This window comes from Schistocerca cancellata, chromosome 7, assembly GCF_023864275.1.
Source record: "Schistocerca cancellata isolate TAMUIC-IGC-003103 chromosome 7, iqSchCanc2.1, whole genome shotgun sequence".
Classification (NCBI taxonomy): Eukaryota; Metazoa; Arthropoda; class Insecta; order Orthoptera; family Acrididae; genus Schistocerca; species Schistocerca cancellata.
This window is the reverse complement of record NC_064632.1, coordinates 556,509,023-556,532,101: the sequence shown is the minus strand read 5'-3', so window position 1 is coordinate 556,532,101 and position 23,079 is coordinate 556,509,023. Positions and strand designations below refer to the sequence as shown.

The 23,079-nt window shown below is 46.3% G+C and overlaps 1 protein-coding gene across 1 annotated transcript in view; it reads right to left on the bottom strand.

Moving 5' to 3' along the window:
- LOC126092900 (ankyrin-3) overlaps positions 1 to 22,543 on the bottom strand; it is a 345,337-nt gene extending 322,794 nt beyond the window's left edge. Inside the window, exons 1-2 of the mRNA XM_049908630.1 lie at positions 22,481 to 22,543; positions 2,051 to 2,156 (exon numbers count right to left, since the gene is read on the bottom strand). Of these exons, the coding sequence (XP_049764587.1) occupies positions 2,051 to 2,156; positions 22,481 to 22,543 (169 nt within the window). The remainder of the gene's footprint in view (positions 1 to 2,050; positions 2,157 to 22,480) is intronic.
- Positions 22,544 to 23,079: the final 536 nt, after the last annotated feature.

Here is a 23,079-nt window from a genome sequence, read left to right as displayed (position 1 = left end):
CTTTACTGTATCTCTCAAACTGCATATTTTAGTAATATGCAAGTATGGCTACGAAAAAAGTAATGAGTCAACTTATCGAAGATCATTTTAAGTTGGATGGCGAGGGGGAGGGAGAAGTTAATGGAAGTAGAAAAAAACAAAAAACTGACATTTCTAGATGTACTGGTCACAAGGGATGGCGAAAACCTGGGACAATGGAAGTTAATGGAAGTAGAAAAGGACAAAAAACTGCCATTTCTAGATGTACTAGTCACAAGGGATGGTGAAAACCTGGGACACAGCATGTATCGAAAACCGACACACACGGACCGATACCTGCACAAACTACCAAACCACCACCAAAGCCAGAAAAGACGCGTGATTAATACGCTCGTAACGCGAGCAGGACGAATATGTGAGCCGCAGCACCTCAGACGCGAAATGTAACGCCTGGAAAGTGTTCTGAGGAGCAATGGGTACTCCAGAAATTATATTAGAAGTGTAACAGAGCCAAACACTCGGCGAAGTAAGGAATCAGAAAAATAAATGTCGGGTACGGCCTTTCTGTAATACATTCTCAGAGTGACGGACAGAACGGCCGTATATTGCACAAACATGGCGTAAAGACGATTTTCAAACTGACAAGGAAGATCAAAGAGTGTCTTAGACCGGCAAAGGAGAAAAGGGACCCACTTGCAATGTTGGGAATATACCGTATACCATGCACATGTGGAAAAGTTTATGCCTGAATGACTGGACAATCAATCAACACCAGCATCAAAGAACATAAGCGACATTGCAGGTTGGGGCAGGTGGATAAATCGGTCGTGGCAGAGCAAACACTGAGTGAGACCGACTACGTAATAAAATTCGCTGACACGGAAGTTCTGGTTGTAGGAAAGCACTATCACACGCGCTTGTTCAGAGAAACTGTAGAAATACAAAAACACGCGAACAGTTTCAACAAGAAAGAGGGAAGCTTAAGGTAAACGGATCCTGGCTTCCCTGGCTGCAGCGAACGACTGTCGCAGGTAGCAAGAGGAGAACCGCACCGGAAATGACCGCGGAGAAGCCCTCGGACGTTGGCATTCCAGGAACATATAGTCTGCGGCCGCGAGCTCGCCTCCAGTTCACCATCGGCAATGGAGGGTGAAGCTTTGACAATGCCAGCCACTCGTGCTGGCGAAACGTCAGAAAAATCATTAGATGAACGTCGGCCGAAGAACCCGAGACAGAAGCCAATAGGCAGTTTGTCAACAAGTGTCCACGAAAACCTTGACAATTTTGTATTAATGCTTCATGCCGTACGCTGACGCCACTGATTGGCTAATATAGCTTTTTATTACTTTTTATCTTAGACTCAGTTGAGATTATGTTCGATTGGTAGTACACAAGCGAACTTTCATCACCTGAAGTTTTCCGAAATGTTTCACTTCACCAAGCACCATGTTATGCGGGCAAGAAGATTACACACAATGTTCTACACTAGAAAAACACATATGACGTTACTGACCGGCTTTATATTTGCTGCACTTCGTGAAAATTCTTACGCAGGTTTACATCTGAACAGGCGCGGTTTGTGTTTACCACACGGAAGAAGGGTGCGACATTTACCTATTGGAATTATGGTTCCCAGGTTCCCTAAAATGTTAATAGACTTTGTCCCTTTCCCGTTATTACTAAATAATGCAAAAAACCTACCTCCAAGATAAGATCACATCTTGGCCGTGTCTGCAATGTTCTCAGCTGAAAAGCGAGTACCAGGAGAGGAAGGAATTACGTTCTGCTCGCATGCGCAAACAATCATTATCTTCGTCAGCACAGCGAGCTGTTGTATGACTGTGGCTTCGGAAACCCAGATGACACTAAGAGGAAGCATGCACAGGATCATGCTTGCACTCTAGACGTAGAGCAAGCTGATGTGAAATAACCTCAAGGTCATGTCTTAACTCGAATAAGAAGATAGGGGGAGCAACTGATAGAGGGGAAACACCTTGTATGTTGAATTACGCTTATAAGATTACAATAAAATTACGCAGTGCCTTTGGCAGTGCTTGCGTGTGCTACGTACCTTGGTTGTCGATGATGGAGGGGTTGGCCCGCACCGTGTAGAAGTACTTGACCAGGGACTCATCGCCCTCCCCGGCGGCGATGTGAAGCGCCGTCTGGCCCTCGCCCTGCAGAACAGGTCATCGTCACAAACTGCAATGCAGTATTAACGCAGCAACATCAATAACAAGATGAAACGCGCTGATTAGCCAACAGGTGACGTTAGATTAAGTGCTAAGGATATTTCCACTACAGATACATCCTCATTGATTACAACAGTATTTTCCTTGTACTGTTGCCCATGTATTGTTACGCTGTCTTTCGTACACAGAGGACAGATTAAAGGAAAATAACTTGTGATAAGTCCTTAGTTGTTTACTTTAGCTGCGTGGAAACCAGACCGAGTGTTCTATTACAGTGCTATGCATATGTTACTCATTCCTCTATCTCCATCACCACTAACGAATTTTACTTGTATCTCTACATTTCTTTCTGCACCATATTGGACGACACCGTTATTTCCCCTTAGCGCCAAAGAAGGCCATTTATGCTGAAGAACAGTTAAGCTTCTCAAATATTTAGCTGTGATGAGACTTACATCAGTTATATCATTTAATAAAGAGAAAAAAAAGTATTTCTGGAGAAGAATGTTCATTTTATTTCTGAGTGATGCCGAGGAACGTGATGGTGAGCTTGTGTAATACGGACCATTTTTAAAAAGAAGAAAAACAAAAGTAATAGAACCCAGTACGTTGCCCTCGATGGTGAGTGTTCATCGGAGGTGAGGGTACCATCTGGAGTGCCCCAGGGAAGTGTGGTAGGTCCGCCGTTGTTTTCTATCTACATAAATGATCTTTTGGATAGGGTGGATAGCAATATGCGGCTGTTTGCTGATGATGCTGTGATGTACGGGAAGGTGTTGTCGTTGAGTGACTGTAGGAGGATACAAGATGACTTGGACAGGATTTGTGATTGGTGTAAAGAATGGCAGCTAACTAATATATAGATAAATGTAAATTAATGCAGATGAATAGGAAAAAGAATCCCGTAATGTTTGAATACTCCATTAGTAGTGTAGCGCTTGACACAGTCACGTCGATTAAATATTTTGGCGTAATACTGCAGAGCGATATGAAGTGGGACAAGCATGTAATGTCAGTTGTGGGGAAGGCGGATAGTCGTGTTCAGTTCATTGGTAGAATTTTGGGAAGATGTGGTTCATCTGTAAAGGAGACCGCTTATAAAACACTAATACGTCCTATTCTTGAGTACTGCTCGAGCGTTTGGGATCCCTGTCAGGTCGGATTGAGGGAGGACATAGAAGCAATTCAGAGGCGGGCTGCTAGGTTTGTTACTGGTAGGTTTGATCATCACGCGAATGTTACGGAAATGCTTCAGGAACTCGGGTGGGAGTCTCTAGAGGAAAGGAGGCGTTGTTTTCGTGAATCGCTACTGAGGAAATTTAGAGAACCAGCATTTGAGGCTGACTGCAGTACAATTTTACTGCCGCCAACTTTTATTTCGCGTAAAGACCACAAAGATAAGATAAGAGAGATTAGGACTCATACTGAGGCATATAGGCAGTCATTTTTCCGTCGTTCTGTTTGGGAGTGGAGCAGGGAGAGAAGATGCTAGTTGTGGTACGAGGTACCCTCCGCCACGCACCGTATGGTGGATTGCGGAGTATGTATGTAGATGTAGATGTAGACATAGCTTTTTTTTTCCTTTATTGATTTTTCAATTCCCCCCGAAGGGGGCGGGCCGGCAGCAGCTTACTGCGCTGCTCTACAGCCTACAGACTTTTTTTAAAGAAAGGAAGAAGAAAGAAATAAGGAAAAACAGGCGATAAAATGGCGATTTAAAGCGAAAAATGGCGTAAAATTGCGGAAAGTTAAAACAGAAAGCAAAGGGGGTTGGCAATGTAGATAAAAGACACAGGAATCAGACAAGTAACACAATAGACACACAATTAAAAAACATGGCGACAGTCTGGTTTCTGTTCGCAAGTAATAAAAAGCACACCCAGCGACAGTATGATGGCTGTTCGCTACACTTCCCAAAAGACACAACACGGAGCACGCACAGGAAAAAACACACTGTAAAACACTGCACGAAAAAGGCGGCACAAAGATGGCACTCCCGACCCAAGGCAGATTGGGGGGGGGGGGGACCTGGAGTAGGGGGAAAAACAAGGAGGGAGGAGAGGAAAAAAACGAAAAGGGGGGGGAAACCAAAGAGGGAGAGGACTAATAAAGGGGGAGAAGGGCAGACGTGAGAGGGAATGAGAGGAGGCAGAGGAGGGAAATGTAAAAGGATGCATGGGAGAGAAGGGGGCAAAGAGAGGGGAGGTGGGGAAGAAAGAGGATGGAAGGGGGGGGGAGAGGGAGCCCGGGAAAAGGACAGAGGAAAGGAGGGGGAGTGAGGATCAGAGTTGATAGGAGGGATAAATGGAGGGAGAGAGGGAATCATCCGAGAGGGGGAGTTGATGGAAGCCACCTTGGGAAAGGAGATGTAGGGTGTAGAGATGGAGGGTAGGGGGGACACAACGGTGAAGATGTGGCAGAGGGCGGGGATGGGAGAGGAGAGGAGCAACCAGGGGGTGAGGGGGTTCAAGACGGCGGGAGGTGTAGAGGATGCGGATATGTTCGAGGAATAGGAGCAGATGGGGGAAAGGAATGAGGTCATAGAGAATCCACGTGGGGGACGGGAGGCGTATATGTAGACATAGCTCAGTCGGCAGAGCATTTGTTCCCTAAAGGCAAGGTCCCAGATTCGAGTCCTGGTCAGTCGCACAGCTTTAATCTGCCAACGAATACATCAATTTCAATGTCTCTGCCATTTGTTTAGTGTGTTTAATAATTTCTGCATTTCCGCTTGAATCCCCTCCACTGCGCCAAAGCTTCATCTTTTCGATTTGATTTTAGGCTTGCGGAAGAAGAACAAGTGCTGATACACTGAACCAAGACAGATGTGCGGAGAGGTATCTAGCGGTAGTTCAGTGAACTCGTAACCATTTGCGCGCAAAATTCAAATTTAGGAAACTTTTGGGATTCCACCTCGTATTGCTGTGTGTGAGACTAAATATCTGTCAAGGCAGATCTAAAGATCTGCATCCCGTTCAGTAGTACCGTGGTTTTTTTTTTACACGCGTCGATCTTCATCTCAACGGTTTGCGTTCTGTATGTAGAACGAAGCTGGCATTACATTTTAAACAGGTGATCGCAAAGGCTTTCCAATTGTTTGCGTTGAGTCACAGGTTGAATGTCACTATTTTTTATAGGAAAACATGGAAAAGCCATTGCTAATTTTCGATTTTACACTAAATTTCTTTGTATTACAGAATCGCTGTTTTGATAAATTGTTCTATGGGATCATCATGAAATGTTAGTGTTAGCAAAAGCACACCAAAAATGTCTTGAAAGACAGCGAATTTGAAACTTTGATACGTAGCAAATAGCGATTTAATACATTTTCAGATATTTCTGTGCATGAAATTCTTCCACTTTACTTGCGGTACCATTTAATAAATCTCCGTTCATCTAATGGAATTAAAACGTTAATCACACCTAATCATTCACCATGTCATAGGTATTAATAGTACAGTTTCCTACTGTGATTACTTTAAAATAAGAACAGTTGTTCGAAATCTGTGTAATACGGATAAGACACCCCATTTATGAAAATTGCTCGAAATGCATACACAATCAACGGATTGGGTGAGAGCACACTTCCGCATTGATCCAACACTTGTCTCACAAATATATGGGCATGCAGCGACATAAATTCGTCCTACAGTCTTATGCCTCCATTTCAATGAGTGTCTACAGTTATCAACACAGAAAGTCCTTAACTAGCACGACACCTTTAGACAGAACTTAGTGATACCTAATTATGAAAAATAACTTTTCCTCCTCTGATTAATATCGGTTTACGTCCTAGCAGCAACACTTCAGTAGCATTGACGTTAGTAATATAGAAATGTGCGAGAACAGGGTGCATCCGTGTAATATTAAACATTCGATCATAGCGCAACGTGTAAACAACGTCGGCACAGCAAAATAACGTGACGCTGTAGACAGCAGCATTGGGCTAAGCTAACTCCACACCTATTGATGCTATATGCAGTGGATGAGTGTTTTCTGCGGCGGGAATCCTTGACATGCGGTAAATATTTTGTTGTTGTTAGCAACCATTTTTCGTTAGTGGGTAGCTCATTAGTGTTTATCTTCTAGGTGAGAATAACTACTATTCTTACTTTTTAAGTGCTTTTCACTTCTTTTTCTCGAGAAACATGTTTCACCTAATTTTTTCCGATATCATCAACGGTCTATAAAGGAGAAGAGCTGTTATTATAATTATTTGTCAACTATTAATATGCGTCCTTGAGAAAATCGTGAGTGAACTTCAGCAGTAGTAATGTAAAGATGAGTACACAAAGCACACAAAGCTTTGGTAGTCATCATCAATGTATTAATTGTAAATAATGAGTTAATAAAAGGTCTGCTATGACTGATTATAAATGTAAACATAAATGACTAAAAAACAAAATATTTATACTTAAGCAGATTATAATTACAGCAATCAGTTTCTCTGACAAAAATGAGTCAAATATGCTTCGTTAAGACACAAAAATAAAATAATTTTGCAAAAGACGAGTAACAGTCACTCTTACCTACATGGTAAACACCAATGAACCGTTCAACGAGGAGAAATGGCTGCAAATATTAACAAAATTTTACTGGCTTCATGTGACTGTGTTTTAATCACTACACAGAGCAAACGTCGCAGCGATAATGGTATCCGAGGGTTAAGAGGAAGATGTATCGATCCCAAATCTAAGGACATCCTCACCACGAATTAACGATTCCAACGTTACCACATTTTGATGCTACATTATCCCGACACAAAAGAGTGAGTATTAGGTAGCTGGTCCTGTCCACTGGGTAATGAGATCAGTATCCAAAGCGTACTCACATTTTTGTAAGTTGAATTGCGATATTAAGCTGAGCTCATCGTTGCGTATTACGGTAGGCTCTTCGCCCCGATCTCCCCAGGGAAGCTAGGCGAGGCGCAACTTGACGATCTGAAACACGGATCGCGTACATCAGCTTTCCCTCACTGCGAGGGAACTCTGCCGAGGAGACTGAACAGGTCTTGCGTCGTCCTTTCGCACGTATACCAACTTCCGTGACCTTCGCTTGCATCGGCGCCCTCCGTGTTTCGCGCTGTACGTGACTGTACTATAACGGTGACTTTATGCAGCGAAAAAAAGTAAGACGTGTCGAACATGAAAGGGCAGCAGGTGGCAGAGGGATGACGGACAGAGTAATGGAGCTTAGCACGCATGCCTCCTTACGGTGCGGCGTATATTTGGTCGCAAACTACAGGAGGGGTGATGGATGTGGCAAAATCACAAGCTTGTTCGTTCGAGAGCAAAAAAAGATCTCTGCTATCAAGAAAGGGCGACGTGTGAGAAAGAGAAAAATATGCGAACAGAGCGAGAAGCTGTCAATGCAGTGTAGCCTGGATGAAAATTACAGTTTCTAACTACCGATACTGAAGTTTACACGCAGGGCCAGTTGGCGAACATTTTTCCAAACAGGCGAATTACCCTTTGGAGCCCAGACTTTTCCTTCGAACACTTTCACATGTGTCAGTTATCGGCACTAATTGTGATACTACCCGTACAGAAATCTTGAAGTTTGCGGCGCCTCTCTCGGGTTGGCTCCCCCAAGCGGCAGCTTGTGTCACTAAGGCCTTACACCTGCCCTGTTTAAACGAGGAGAAAAATAAAAACGTGTTGGCGACATTTAGCAGGTATCCAAGCCCCTTCCTGTCCAAACTAAACCGATGGACTGAGTTTTTTTCCGTTCAATGTGAACTGTGTATTTCTTTTGGACGATGTTATACCATTTAACGCTAATTAATTAGTATGTTACAGTGCTCTGTGGATCGTGATATGTGGCTGATAACTGAACGTTTGTAACATACCTTTTCGTGTAATGTTGCTTACTAATGCTCAACGAGGTGAAATTAGCTAATTGCCAGTTGAATGATGTATGTGTGTATATACTTACCCTGAAGCGCCAAAGTAACCGGTGTAGGCATGCGTATTGAAATACACAGATATGTGAACAGGCAGAATACGGCGCTGCGGTTGGATTTGCCCGTACGACCATTTCCCGAGTGTACCGTGAATACCAGGAATCCGATAAAACAACAAATCTCGGATATCACTACTGACCGAAAAAGATCCTGCAGCAACGGGACCAAAGACGACTGAAGAGAATGGTTCAGAATGACAGAAGTGCAACCCTACTGCAAATTGCTGCACATTTCAATGTTCGGCCATCAGCAAGTGTCAGCATGCGAATCATTCAACAAAACAACATCGATATGGGCTTTCGGAACCGCAAACCCACTGGTGTGCCCTTGATAACTGCACGACACAAGTTTTACTCTTCGTCTGGGTCCATCAACAACGACATTGGACTGTTGATAAGTGGAAACATGTTGCCCAGTCGGACGAGTCTCGTTTCAAATTGTATCGAGCGGATGGATCCTGCATGTCAGCGAGGCTCCGTTGAAGCTGGTGGAGGCGCTGTAATGGTGTGGGGCCTGTGCGGTTGAAGTCATATGGAACCTGTGATACGTCTAGATACGACTCCGACAGGTGATAAGTACGTATGCATCCTGTGTGATCACCTGCATCCACTCTAGCGGTTCTGGCGCTGCAGTCCGGAACCGCGAGACTGCTACGGTCGCAGGTTTGAATCCTGCCTCGGGCATGGGTGTGTGTGATGTCCTTAGGTTAGTTAGGTTTAAGTAGTTCTAAGTTCTAGGGGACTTATGACCTAAGATGTTGAGTCCCATAGTGCTCAGAGCCATTTTTGAACCTGCATCCACTCATGTCCATTGAGCATTCCGACTGACTTGGGCAATTCCAACAGGACATTGCGACACCCCAAACGTCCAGAATTGCTACAGAGTGGCTCCAGCAACACTCTTCTCAGTTTAAACGCTTCCACTGGCCACCAAACTCTCCCGACATGAACATTATTGAGCATATCTGGGATGCCTTGCAACGTGCTGTTCAGAACAGGTCTCCACCCCCAGTACTCTTACGGATTTACGGACAGGCCTGTAGAATTCGTGGTGTCAAATGTCTCCAGCACTACTTCAGACATTAGTCGAGTCCATGCTACGTCTTGTAGCGGCGCTTCTGCGTGCTCTCTGGGGCTATACACGATATTAGGCAAGTATACCAGTTTCTTTGGCCCTTCAGTGTATAAAAATCATAGTATGCGTCTACCTCTTAGCCACAACATCGATTTCACCCAAACATGGCGCACATATCCAACTACTATCAGCAAAGAAGCGCTGTGACGAAAAACCCACCTACGTCTCGTAGAGCTAGCGGGTTGGGGTGAATTGGAGGCGACATAGAAACATAGCTCAGAAATGTCAGCTGCCCGCATCTCGTGGTCGTGCGGTAGCGTTCTCGCTTCCCACGCCCGGGTTCCCGGGTTCGATTCCCGGCGGGGTCAGGGATTTTCTCTGCCTCGTGATGGGTGGGTGTTGTGTGCTGTCCTTAGGTTAGTTAGGTTTAAGTAGTTCTAAGTTCTAGGGGACTGATGACCATAGATGTTAAGTCCCATAGTGCTCAGAGCCATTTTTTTGAAATGTCAGCAGCAATTTGAACCAAATCTTCTGGACACACAACTCATTAATTGTACAAAAATACTGCGGAGTAAGATACGTCTACTACCCTACAGATGGGTGTGCGGATAAGAAGCGGTGAGGTCTAAAAATGTTCTAAAACGAGCCTTAGTTAGTGTTTCTTTTCTATTTTAACTGAGTTGGAATAATTTAAAAACTCTTCTATACGTATTGTTCAGTGTCTCAGGCAGGTCACGAGAACGAACACTGAACCAAGCCAATAAATACAGTATTTCGGGACAATGGATCACGCTACAGTACTGAATACCTGAGATATACCTGACAGCGATAGCCATTTTTCTTCAAGCGACAATCACTTACTGATGTCAATATGCCTCAAAATAAACGAAAGTCTATCGGTGAGATTAAGCAGAGCGGAAAACAAGGGCAACTATGTAACAGATTATCAACGACACCACCGAGCACCGGCTATGTGGGTATGTGTCACCATAAAGCAGCTTGGCGAATCTGGAGATCAGCGTGAATGTCGCTTACCAGGAGTGAGAAAACGAGCCAGCACATCAGAGGAAGCTGAGGTGAAAATGGAGGGCGAAATTTTCTACAGGAGAAATACGTGAACAATATACACTCCTGGAAATGGAAAAAAGAACACATTGACACCAGTGTGTCAGAACCACCATTCTTGCTCCGGACACTGCGAGAGGGCTGTACAAGCAATGATCACACGCACGGCACAGCGGACACACCAGGAACCGCGGTGTTGGCCGTCGAATGGCGCTAGCTGCGCAGCATTTGTGCACCCCCGCCGTCAGTGTCAGCCAGTTTGCCGTGGCATACGGAGCTCCATCGCAGTCTTTAACACTGGTAGCATGCCGCGACAGCGTGGACGTGAACCGTATGTGCAGTTGACGGACTTTGAGCGAGGGCGTATAGTGGGCATGCGGGAGGCCGGGTGGACGTACCGCCGAATTGCTCAACACGTGGGGCGTGAGGTCTCCACAGTACATCGATGTTGTCGCCAGTGGTCGGCGGAAGGTGCACGTGCCCGTCGACCTGGGACCGGACCGCAACGACGCACGGATGCACGCCAAGACCGTAGAATCCTACGCAGTGCCGTAGGGGACCGCACCGCCACTTCCCAGCAAATTAGGGACACTGTTGCTCCTGGGGTATCGGCGAGGACCATTCGCAACCGTCTCCATGAAGCTGGGCTACGGTCCCGCACACCGTTAGGCCGTCTTCCGCTCACGCCCCAACATCGTGCAGCCCGCCTCCAGTGGTGTCGCGACAGGCGTGAATGGAGGGACGAATGGAGACGTGTCGTCTTCAGCGATGAGAGTCGCTTCTGCCTTGGTGCCAATGATGGTCGTATGCGTGTTTGGCGCCGTGCAGGTGAGCGCCACAATCAGGACTGCATACGACCGAGGCACACAGTGCCAACACCCGGCATCATGGTGTGGGGAGCGATCTCCTACACTGGCCGTACACCACTGGTGATCGTCGAGGGGACACTGAATAGTGCACGGTACATCCAAACCGTCATCGAACCCATCGTTCTACCATTCCTAGACAGGCAAGGGAACTTGCTGTTCCAACAGGACAATGCACGTCCGCATGTATCCCGTGCCACCCAACGTGCTCTAGAAGGTGTAAGTCAACTACCCTGGCCAGCAAGATCTCCGGATCTGTCCCCCATTGAGCATGTTTGGGACTGGATGAAGCGTCGTCTCACGCGGTCTGCACGTCCAGCACGAACGCTGGTCCAACTGAGGCGCCAGGTGGAAATGGCATAGCAAGCCGTTCCACAGGACTACATCCAGCATCTCTACGATCGTCTCCATGGGAGAATAGCAGCCTGCATTGCTGCGAAAGGTGGATATACACTGTACTAGTGCCGACATTGTGCATGCTCTGTTGCCTGTGTCTATGTGCCTGTGGTTCTGTCAGTGTGATCATGTGATGTATCTGACCCCAGGAATGTGTCAATAAAGTTTCCCCTTCCTGGTACAATGAATTCACGGTGTTCTTATTTCAATTTCCAGGAGTGTATGTGAAATACACTGCAGCACACAATTAAAGGTTCACTTTTTTGGGTAACAGCGTCATTTCTCCCACTGCGACGCAAAAATTCCAAATTTCCGTCGAAGGCGCTACAGACTTCCTATGTAAAGGTCGAAAAGCGTGGCGACGTCACCCTATAGCTCGGTCCACCCCCGCAAGCAGCAAGAGGAGAAAAACCAACGCTCTAGAAGTTCATGAGACGTGTAACGTACGTTAATGGCGTCACACTGGCACGCGTTTATCATGTTCCAGCCCTCCTACATCACGCCCTCCTGTGACATCATTCCGGGGGATGTGAAGTTGACAAGCACATGAATTACAGAACAAAGGGACTCTCTGAGACCCCACAGTCTGGGATCAGTCTTGGTGCCACCCACGCACCTTTGATGGACATTTGAAAATGTCACTATACAGAGACATGCATTCCTCCATGACCAAATGGCCATAAACAAGCCTATCGACACCTCAACTGCTACACCTAGCTACACTCAAAAGCCAAAGAAACTGGTACAACTGCCTAACATAGTGTAGGGTCCCCGCTGTCACGAATAAGTGCCGCAACACAACATGGCATAGACTCGACCAACGTCGGAAGTAGTGCTGGAGGGAACTGGTACCATGAATCCTACAGGGCTGTCCATAAATCCGTAAGAGATCGAGGAGGTGGAGATCTCTTCTGAACACAACGTTGCAAAGATTTGCTTAATATGTTAATGCCTGGCGAGTTTGGTGGCCAGCGGAGATGTTGAAAATCAGAGGAGTGTTCTTGCAGCCACTCTGTAGCAATTCTGGACGTGTGGGTTGTCGCATTGTCCTGCTAAAATTGCAGTCCGTCGGAATGCACAATTGACATGAATGGATGCAGGTGATCAGATGAAGAGTCCCCTGCTGACATGCAGAGTCCTTGGATTCATGAGGTTGTCTCCATGCCCGTACACGTCCATCTGCTCGATACAATTTGAAACGAGACTCGTCCGACCACGCAACATGTTTCCAGTCATCAAGAGTCCAATCTTGGTGTTGACGGGCCCAAGCGAGGCGTAAAGCTTCGTGTCATCAAGGGTATACGAGTGGGACTTCGGCTCGGAAAGTCCATATGGATGATGTTTCGTTGCATGGTTCGCACGCTCACACTTGTTGATGGCCCGCCACTGAAATCTGCAGCAATTTGTGAAAGGGTCGTAGTTCTCTCACATTGAACGATTCTCTTCAGTCGTCGTTGGTCCCGTTCTTGCAGGATGTTTTTCCGGCCGCAGCGATGTCGGAGATTTGATGTTTTACCGGATTACATATATTCACGATACACTCATGAAATGGTCGCACTGGAAAATCCCCACTTCATCGGTACATCGGGGATGCTCTGTCCCATCGGTCGTCCGCCGACTATAACACCACGTCCAAAATGATTTAGATCTTCACAACCTGCCATTGTAGCAGCGGTAACCGATCTAACAACTGCGCGAGACACTTTTTGTCTTCGAGCCAAATTTAGAACTTATACGTGACAATGGCACCCTTTAATTGTGTTCTGTGATGTTTGTTTCATATGCATGCCTGACGAAAAAGTGAAGCGCCCATCAGCCATACATCGTCAAATGTCAATGTAACTTCGTACATATATACACCATCAGCAGGTATGTAAATGATTAAAGCTTCAATTGTGTGTGACATGTAGAATGGCGATCAGAGTGCATTAGTGCTGTTCTCGTTCAGTGTTGTTACCAGGCCTGGTAAGGTATGTAAGGGTCGCGAAGAGCGTCAAATGTTTAGCTTGTATTGTGAAGGACATGAAGATGGTGCATGTTAGTGTGACACAGCATTATCAGCACCTTACAGAGTTTGAAAAGGGCTCCATTGTGGCTCTCCATTTGGCCAGCTGGTCGACTCATCCCATATGCTGATTTGTGGGGGCTATTGGCAACTTTCCCAATGGATTTGAACCTCTCACCATCTTGGCTTCATGCGGCAGCCCATCTTCACCTTGGACTACATTCGCTTCCTAAGGACACTACTCCAGACTTAGTCTATCGCCGTAAATTTCTCGACCTTCGCACGGAACTTCGCGATAGTACCTTTGTATACACCGATGTCCCACGGTCTGACCGCAGCGTCGGATGTCCCTTTGTCATTGGAACCGTCGATTTTCGGTACCGGCTTCCGGAAGACTACTCAGTATTTACAGCGGAGCTCTTCGCCCTGTATCAGGTCACACAGTACCTCCGGCGACACAGGCTTTTTAATTGCGTCATCTGCTCCGACTCTGTCAGTGCCCTTCTACATCTACATTTATACTCCACAAGCCACCCAACGGTGTGTGGCGGAGGGCACTTTACGTGCCACTGTCATTACCTCCCTTTCCTGTTCCAGTCGCGTATGGTTCGCGGGAAGATCGACTGTCTGAAAGCCTCTGTGCGCGCTCTAATCCCTCTAATTTTACATTCGTTATCTCCTCGGGAGGTATAAGTAGGGGGAAGCAATATATTCGATACCTCATCCAGAAACGCACCCTCTCGAAACCTGGCGAACAAGCTACACCGCGATGCAGAGCGCCTCTCTTGCAGAGTCTGCCATTTGAGTTTGCTAAACATCTCCGTAACGCTATCACGCTTACCAAATAACCCTGTGACGAAACGCGCCACTCTTCTTCGGATCTTCTCTATCTTCTCCGTCAACCCGATCTGGTACGGATCCCACACTGATGAGCAATACTCAAGTATAGGTCGAACGAGTGTTTTGTAAGCCACCTCCTTTGTTGATGGACTACATTTTCTAAGGACTCTCCCAATGAATCTCAACCTGGTACCCGCCCTACCAACAATTAATTTTATATTATCATTCCACTTCAAATCGTTCCGCACGCATACTCCCAGATATTTTACAGAAGTAACTGCTACCAGTGTTTGTTCCGCTATCATATAATCATACAATAAAGGATCATTCTTTCTATGTATTCGCAATACATTACATTTGTCTGTGTTAAGGGTCAGTTGCCACTCCCTGCACCAAGTGCCTATCCGCTGCAGATCTTCCTGCATTTCGCTACAATTTTCTAATGCTGCAACTTCTCTGTATACTACAGCATCATCCGCGAAAAGCCGCATGGAACTTGCGACACTATCTACTAGGTCATTTATATATATTGTGAAAGGCAATGGTCCCATAACACTCCCCTGTGGCACTTTAACGTCTGTAGACGTCTCTCCGTTGATAACAACATGCTGTGTTCTGTTTGCTAAAAACTCTTCAATCCAGCCACACAGCTGATCTGATATTCCGTAGGCTCTTACTTTGCTTATCAGGCGACAGTGCGGAACTGTATCGAACGCCTTCCGGAAGTCAAGAAAAATAGAATCTACATGGGAGCCTGTATCTAATATTTTCTGGGTCTCATGAACAAATAAAAGAAGTTGGGTCTCACACGATCGCTGTTTCCGGAATCCATGTTGATTCCTACATAGTAGATTCTGAGTTTCCAAAAACGACATGATACTCGAGCAAAAAATATGTTCTAAAATTCTACAACAGATCGACGTCAGATATATAGGTCTATAGTTTTGCGCATCTGCTCGACGACCCTTCTTGAAGATTGGGACTACCTGTGCTCTTTTCCAATCATTTGGAACCTTCCGTTCCTCTAGAGACTTGCGGTACACGGCTGTTAGAAGGGGGGCAAGTTCTTTCGCGTACTCTGTGTAGAATCGAATTGGTATCCCGTCAGGTCCAGTGGACTTTCCTCTGTTGAGTGATTTCAGTTGCTATTCTATTCCTTGGACACTTATTTCGATGTCAGCCATTTTTTCGTTGGTGCGAGGATTTAGAGAAGGAACTGCAGTGCGGTCTTCCTCTGTGAAACAGCTTTGGAAAAAGGTGTTTAGTATTTCAGCTTTACGTGTGTCATCCTCTGTTTCAATGCCATCGTCGTCCCAGAGTGTCTGGACATGCTGTTTCGAGCCACTTACTGATTTAACGTAAGACCAGAACTTCCTAGGATTTTCTGTCAAGTCGGTACCTAGTATTTTACTTTCGAATTCACTGAACGCTTCACGCATAGCCCTCCTTACGCTAACTTTGACATCGTTTAGCTTCTGTTTGTCTGAGAGGTTTTGGCTGCGTTTAATCTTGGAGTGAAGCTCTCTTTGCTTTCGCAGTAGTTTCCTAACTTTGTTGTTGTACCACGGTGGGTTTTTCCCGCCCTTCACAGTTTTACTCGGCACGTACCTGTCTAAAACGCATTTTACGATTGCCTTGAAGTTTTTCCATAAACACTCAACATTGTCAGTGTCGGAACAGAAATTTTCGTTTTGATCTGTTAGGTAGTCTGAAATCTGCCTTCTATTACTCTTGCTAAACAGATAAACCTTCCTCCGTTTTTTTATATTCCTATTAACTTCCATATTCAGGGATTCTGCAACGGCCTTATGATCACTGATTCCCTGTTCTGCACTTACAGAGTCGAAAAGTTCGGGTTTGTTTGTTATCAGTAGGTCCAAGATGTTATCTCCACGAGTCGGTTCTCTGTTTAATTGCTCGAGGTAATTTTCGGATAGTGCACTCAGTATAATGTCACACGAACCTCTGTCCCTACCACCCGTCCTAAACATCTGAGTGTCCCAGTCTATATCTGGTAAATTGAAATCTCCACCTAAGACTATAACATGCTGAGAAAATTTATGTGAAATGTATTCCAAATTTTCTCTCAGTTGTTCTGCCACTAATGCTGCTGAGTCGGGAGGTCGGTAAAAGGAGCCAATTATTAACCTAGCTCGGTTGTTGAGTGTAACCTCCACCCATAATAATTCACAGGAACTATCGACTTCTACTTCACTACAGGATAAACTACTACTAACAGCGACGAACACTCCACCACCGGTTGCATGCAATCTATCCTTTCTAAACACCGTCTGTACCTTTTTAAAAATTTCGGCAGAATTTATCTCTGGCTTCAGCCAGCTTTCTGTACCTATAACGATTTCAGCTTCGGTGCTTTCTATCAGCGCTTGAAGTTCCGGTACTTTACCACTGCAGCTTCGACAGTTTACAATTACAATACCGATTGCTGCTTGGTCCCCGCATGTCCTGACTTTGCCCTGCACCCGTTGAGGCTGTTGCCCTTTCTGTACTTGCCCGAGGCCATCTAACCTAAAAAATCGCCCAGCCCACGCCAGACAACCCCTGCTACCTGTGTAGCCGCTTGTTGCCCTTCAGAGCCTCTGTGTTCTGTACACCGTCCGTCTCTTAGTGGCACGGTTTCAGGAAAGCTGTCACTTGCTCGCTCTTGATGGAGCCACTGTGAAGCTTATGTGGGTCCCTGGTCACTTCGGTCTGAGGGGGAACGAGGCCGCTGGCACTGCTGCCGAGGCTGCAGTCGTAGGACCTCGGCCCTCCCCCCGATGATCTCTGTGTTTATGTCTGTCAGCAGGTGGTGCCAATTTGGCATCACCACTGGTCCTCCCTTCATGGGAATAAGCTCCGGGGAATTAAATCTCTCCCAGCGGCTTGGTCGACATCCTCTCGGCCCTCTCCCCACGAGATCATTTTAGCTAGCTTGCGTATTGACCGCTGTCTTTTTAGTCATCGCCATTTGTTAAGTGCTGATCCCCCACCACTTTGCGCCCATTGTCCTCAACCTTTGACGGTTCGCCATTTCCTGACGGAATGCCCTTTTTTTAACCACTTACCTTCTCGTTTGTGTTTGGGGCCTGAGTTACCGGACGTTTTAGCGAACGACGCGCGCCCTGTCGACCGCGTTTTACTTTTTATCCTTCGTAGCAATATGGCGAAGGACATTCAATTTTTCGTGAGGGACCACTGCTGTCTCTATGGCGTATTTTAGGGACCTTTCTCCAGGTCCCTGTTTTTAGCGGTCTTTCCTTCTGTCGATTCGGGGCGGCCGCGGTGACCGAGCGGTTCTAGGCGCTGCAGTCTGGAACCGCGCTACTGCTACGGTCGCAGGTTCGAATCCTGCCTCGGGCATGGATGCGTGTGATGTCCTTAGGTTAGTTAGGTTTAACTAGTTCTAAGTTCTAGGGGACTGATGACCTAAGAAGTTAAGTCCCATAGTGCTCAGAGCCATTTGAACCATTTGTCGATTCGGCTGAACGTGAGATCACTTTTAACTCCTTTTTCGTCTTCGTGTTCTACGGTTCTGACATCGGCGCACATTACTCTAGTTGTTTTTGAGCCCCAAAACAGAATACAGGAACTGGCCAAGCATATTAGGCAGGCTGCGGAATTACCGTCCCATGAGTGGACTGCCGTCAACAGCGCAGCACAGAGAGCTAGCTGCGGTTGGAGCGGTGCCGTGACCGGAGAGCATTGACCGCTGATGAACTACATTGTGTTCATCGATGAATCGTAGTTCTGCAGTACGCCGGATGACGACCGTCGGCGTATATGACTCCGACCTGAGGGCAGTTCACGTTCTTCTAACGTTATGGAAAGGCAGCGCGGTGTTTCTTCCGGCTGCACGGTGTGTCGTGTCATCGTGTATGGCTTTTGCTCACGGCCGGTAGCGACAGAGAACTCCTGACGCCATAACGGTTCGTCAGCGAGTATCCTGCTGCGACCCTTACGCGTTACGCTCATCCGACAGTTTCGTGATGGCGCACTTTTCAGCGGAACAGTGCTGGTCGATACATGGCACGCGTCGCTACCACCTGTCTGCGTGACGTTAGTGTACTCCCATCGGCAGCGAGATCCCCTAACCTGTGTTCGGTAGAAGATGTAAGAGACTGGCTCGGACGTCAACTGAATCCTACTGCTAGTATCCAGACTGTCAAGTACCAGTTATGATCATGAGCGAGGTTGCCTCTGGCGAGGATTCAACGACTTTATATGACACCCTTCCGAACTGACTCAGTGCGGGCCAGCGGTGAAATGTTATATAAACTCAAGAGCCAAGGGAACTGGTACACCTGCCTACTATCGTGTTGGTCCGCGCGATGACGCAGAACTGCCGCAGTACGACGGGGCTTGGACTCGACTAATGTCTGAAGTAGTGCTGGAGGGAACTGACACCATGAATCATGCAGGGCTGTCCATAAATCCGTAGGAGTTCGAGGGAGTGGAGATCTCTTCCGAACAGCACCTTGCGCCGCATCCCAGATATACTCAGTAATGTTAATGTCTGACGAGTTTCGTGGCCAGCGGAAGTGTTTAGACTCAAAAGAGTGTTTCTGGAGCCACTCTGCGAGCAATTCAGGGCGTGTGGGGCGACGCATTGTTCTGCTGGAATTGCCCACGTCCGTCGAAATGCACAACGGACATGAATGCATGCAGGTGATCAGACAGGGTGCTTACATAAGTGTCACCTGTCAGAGTCGTATCTAGACGTACCAGGGATGCCAGATCACTCCAACTGCATAGGACCCACACCATTACAGAGCCCCCACCAGCATTAACAGCCCCATGCTGACATGCAGTGCCCATGGATTCATAAGGTCGTCTGTACAAGCCTATCAGCTCGATACAATTTGAAACTAGACTCGTCCGACCAGGCAACATGTTTACATCTACATCTACATCTACATCCATACTCCGCAAGCCAACTGACGGTGTGTGGCGGAGGGTACCTTGAGTACCTCTATCGGTTCTCCCTTCTATTCCAGTCTCGTATTGTTCGTGGAAAGAAGGATTGTCGGTATGCCTCTGTGTGGGCTCTAATCTCTCTGATTTTATCCTCATGGTCTCTTCGCGAGATATACGTAGGAGGGAGCAATATACTGCTTGACTCTTCGGTGAAGGTATCTTCTCGAAACTTTGACAAAAGCCCGTACCGAGCTACTGAGCGTCTCTCCTGCAGAGTCTTCCACTGTAGTTTATCTATCATCTCCGTAACGCTTTCGCGATTACTAAATGATCCTGTAACGAAGCGCGCTGCTCTCCGTTGGATCTTCTCTATATCTTCTATCAAGCCTGTCTGGTACGGATCCCACACTGCTGAGCAGTATTCAAGCAGTGGGCGAACAAGCGTACTGTAACCTACTTCCTTTGTTTTCGGATTGCATTTCCTTAGGATTCTTCCAATGAATCTCAGTCTGGCATCTGCTTTACCGACGATCAACATTATATGATCATTCCATTTTAAATCACTCCTAATGCGTACTCCCAGATAATTTATGGTATTAACTGCTTCCAGTTGCTGACCTGCTATTTTGTAGCTAAATGATAAAGGATCTATCTTTCTGTGTATTCACAGCACATTACACTTGTCTATATTGAGATTCAATTGCCATTCCCTGCACCATGCGTCAATTCGCTGCAGATCCTCCTGCATTTCAGTACAATTTTCCATTGTTACAACCTCTCGATACACCACAGCATCATCTGCAAAAAGCCTCAGTGAACTTCCGATGTCATCCACCAGGTCATTTATGTATATTGTGAATAGCAACGGTCCTATGACACTCCCCTGCGGCACACCTGTAATCACTCTTACTTCGGAAGACTTCTCTCCATTGAGAATGACATGCTGCGTTCTGTTATCTAGGAACTCCTCAATCCAATCACACAATTGGTCTGATAGTCCATATGCTCTTACTTTGCTCATTAAACGACTGTGGGGAACTGTATCGAACGCCTTGCGGAAGTCAAGAAACACGGCATCTACCTGTGAACCCGTGTCTATGGCCCTCTGAGTCTCGTGGACGAATAGCGCGAGCTGGGTTTCACATGACAGTCTTTTTCGAAACCCATGCTGATTCCTACAGAGTAGATTTTTAGTCTCCAGAAAAGTCATTATACTCGAACACAATACGTGTTCCAAAATTCTACAACTGATCGACGTTAGAGATATAGGTCTATAGTTCTGCACATCTGTTCGACATTGTTGACGAGTCCAGGCGAGGCGAAACTTTCGAGTCGTGCAGTCATCAAGGGTAGACCTGTCGGACTTTGGGTCCGAAAGCCCATATCGATAATGTTTCGTTGAATGGTTTTCGCGTAGCGTAAGGGTTGCACTTCTTTCACTTCGAACGATTCTCTTCACTCGCAGTTGGTCCCGATCTTGCAGGATCTTTTTCCAGCCGCAGCGATGGCGGAGAGTTGATGTTTTACCGAATTCCTGGTATTCACGCTACACTTTTGAAATGGTGGCACTGGAAAATCCCCACTTCATCGCTACCGCGGAGATGCTGTGTCCCATCGCTCGTGCGCCGACTAACACCACGTTCAAACCCACTTTAATCTTCACGGCGTTGCCGACCGCAGCACCATATTCTGCCGGTTTACATATCTTTGTATTTGAATACGCATGCCTATACCAGTTTCTTTGGGGTAAGTGGGCCCATATTGCCAGGCTCCTTGTCATTCGATTTTGTAATCATTTCACATGCCCTCTCTAAACATGAGGTTTCAAGCGTTTCCTCCTCCTCTTGGGGTTTTCTTTGTCAGACAGTGTGTACCACATAGCACTCATAACAGTGAGGAATGTAGACATTGAAAAACTGAATTTACTTTGTGGGCAAGGATAAACGTTCGCGCACGTATTTGCGAATCGAATAGGAAAGGAGAAAATTACTTACAAGGGAACCTCCCCATCGCACCCCCCCTCAGATTTAGTTATAATTTGGCACAGTGGATAGGCCTTGAAAAACTGAACACAGATCAGTCGAGAAAACAGGAAGAAGTTGTGTGGAACTATGAAAAAATAAGCAAAATATACAAACTGAGTAGTCCATGGGCAGCATAGTCAATATCAATGACGATATGTGCACAAGAGCGCCGTGGTCCCGTGGTTAGCGAGAGCAGTTGCAGAGCGAGAGATCCTCGGTTCAAGTCTTCCCTGGAGCGAAAAGTTTGCTTACTTTATTTTTGCAAGGTTACGATCCGTCAGTTCGTTCATTAACGTCTCTGTTCACTGTAATAAGTTTAGTGTCTACGTTTTGCGACCGCACCGCAAAACCGTGCGATTAGTAGACGAAAGGAAGTACCTCTCCAACGGGAACCGAAAACATTTGATCCAGGAAACCACGTCTGATATATTCTATACGACACTGGTGACGGCATGTGCGTCACATGACAGGAATATGTTGTCGACCCACCTAACTTGCACACCTGACGAACGGGTAAAAAGATTCCTCTACCTTGCCCGATTTAGGTTTTCTTGTGGATGTGATAATCACTCCCAAAAAAGTGATGAAGACATAAGAGTGTGTCACATAAACTGCAACAAATGAATGCAACAGTTTCACAGTCGCACAGTTTTCTCTGTGCTCTGTCAAAACATATGTTTTTAACGTTTTCAAATTTTTACGTGTGTAGACCGTGAAATCCTGCAGATGTCCAAGCAAATCTGAACATGTCCTGGAATTTTGGAGAGCGAAGTTGATTATGTGTGAGTGCCTGAACTCTGATAATTGTCTGAAAATAAAAATTTAAACTTTTCACTCGAGGGAAGATTTGAACCAAGGACCTCTCGCTCCGCAGCTGCTCTCGCTAACCACGGGACCACGGCGCTCTTGTACTAACATCATCCTTGATATTGCCTATGTTGCCCGTGGACTACTCAGTTTGTATATTTTGCTTGTTTTTTCATAGTTCAACACAACTTCTTCCTGTTTTCTCGATTGATCTGCGTTCAGTTTTTCACGGCCTATCCACTGTGCCAACTTATAACTAAATCTGAGGGGGGTGCGATGGGGAGGTTCCCTTGTTAGGAACATTACGTAACCCCGTTATAATCCGTAATGCTGGTAGTGGAGTTTAAATGTACAGATTCAGCAGAGTTGAAATCTTCCGCCATGACTGTTTCCACGGATGGTGTACCAGCTTCCATGATGGTCAGTAACATCGGCATAGAGTCCTGTCGGGTATGACCTAAAGTACTGTTCCCATTTCCATAAATACAAACCCAACAGAAGCCAGAATTTAAAGGAATCTGGATCGGTCAGGAACATGAAGCACGATTTGCGTCATTAAAACCGAGAGTCCTCCGATGGGAAAACAGGCCGTTAGCTAAGAGAATTGCGAAGATATTAACGCCGTGTTCTGCATAAAGAGCCACATGATTTGCAACTCTGAATATCCTTACGAAATGCGACATGAATATGGAAAACGACGCTATACTACTCCACACGGGGCGCTGTCGGCCTGATAAACAGGTTGAGCGTGTTACGCAGAGCAGGGAGAAGGATTTCGGAAGCGCGAGATATGACCAGAACAAGCGAGGAGATCTATTTACCAGGACTGGCTGGAGGACGATAGCTGTATAAACTTTCTTTCAGAATAGCTCAGAACAGTTCACAGACCACACGGAATTAACAGAGTCCTGGTATATTTGCTTTTAAAAGAAAACTTTCGTGGATCATTCAG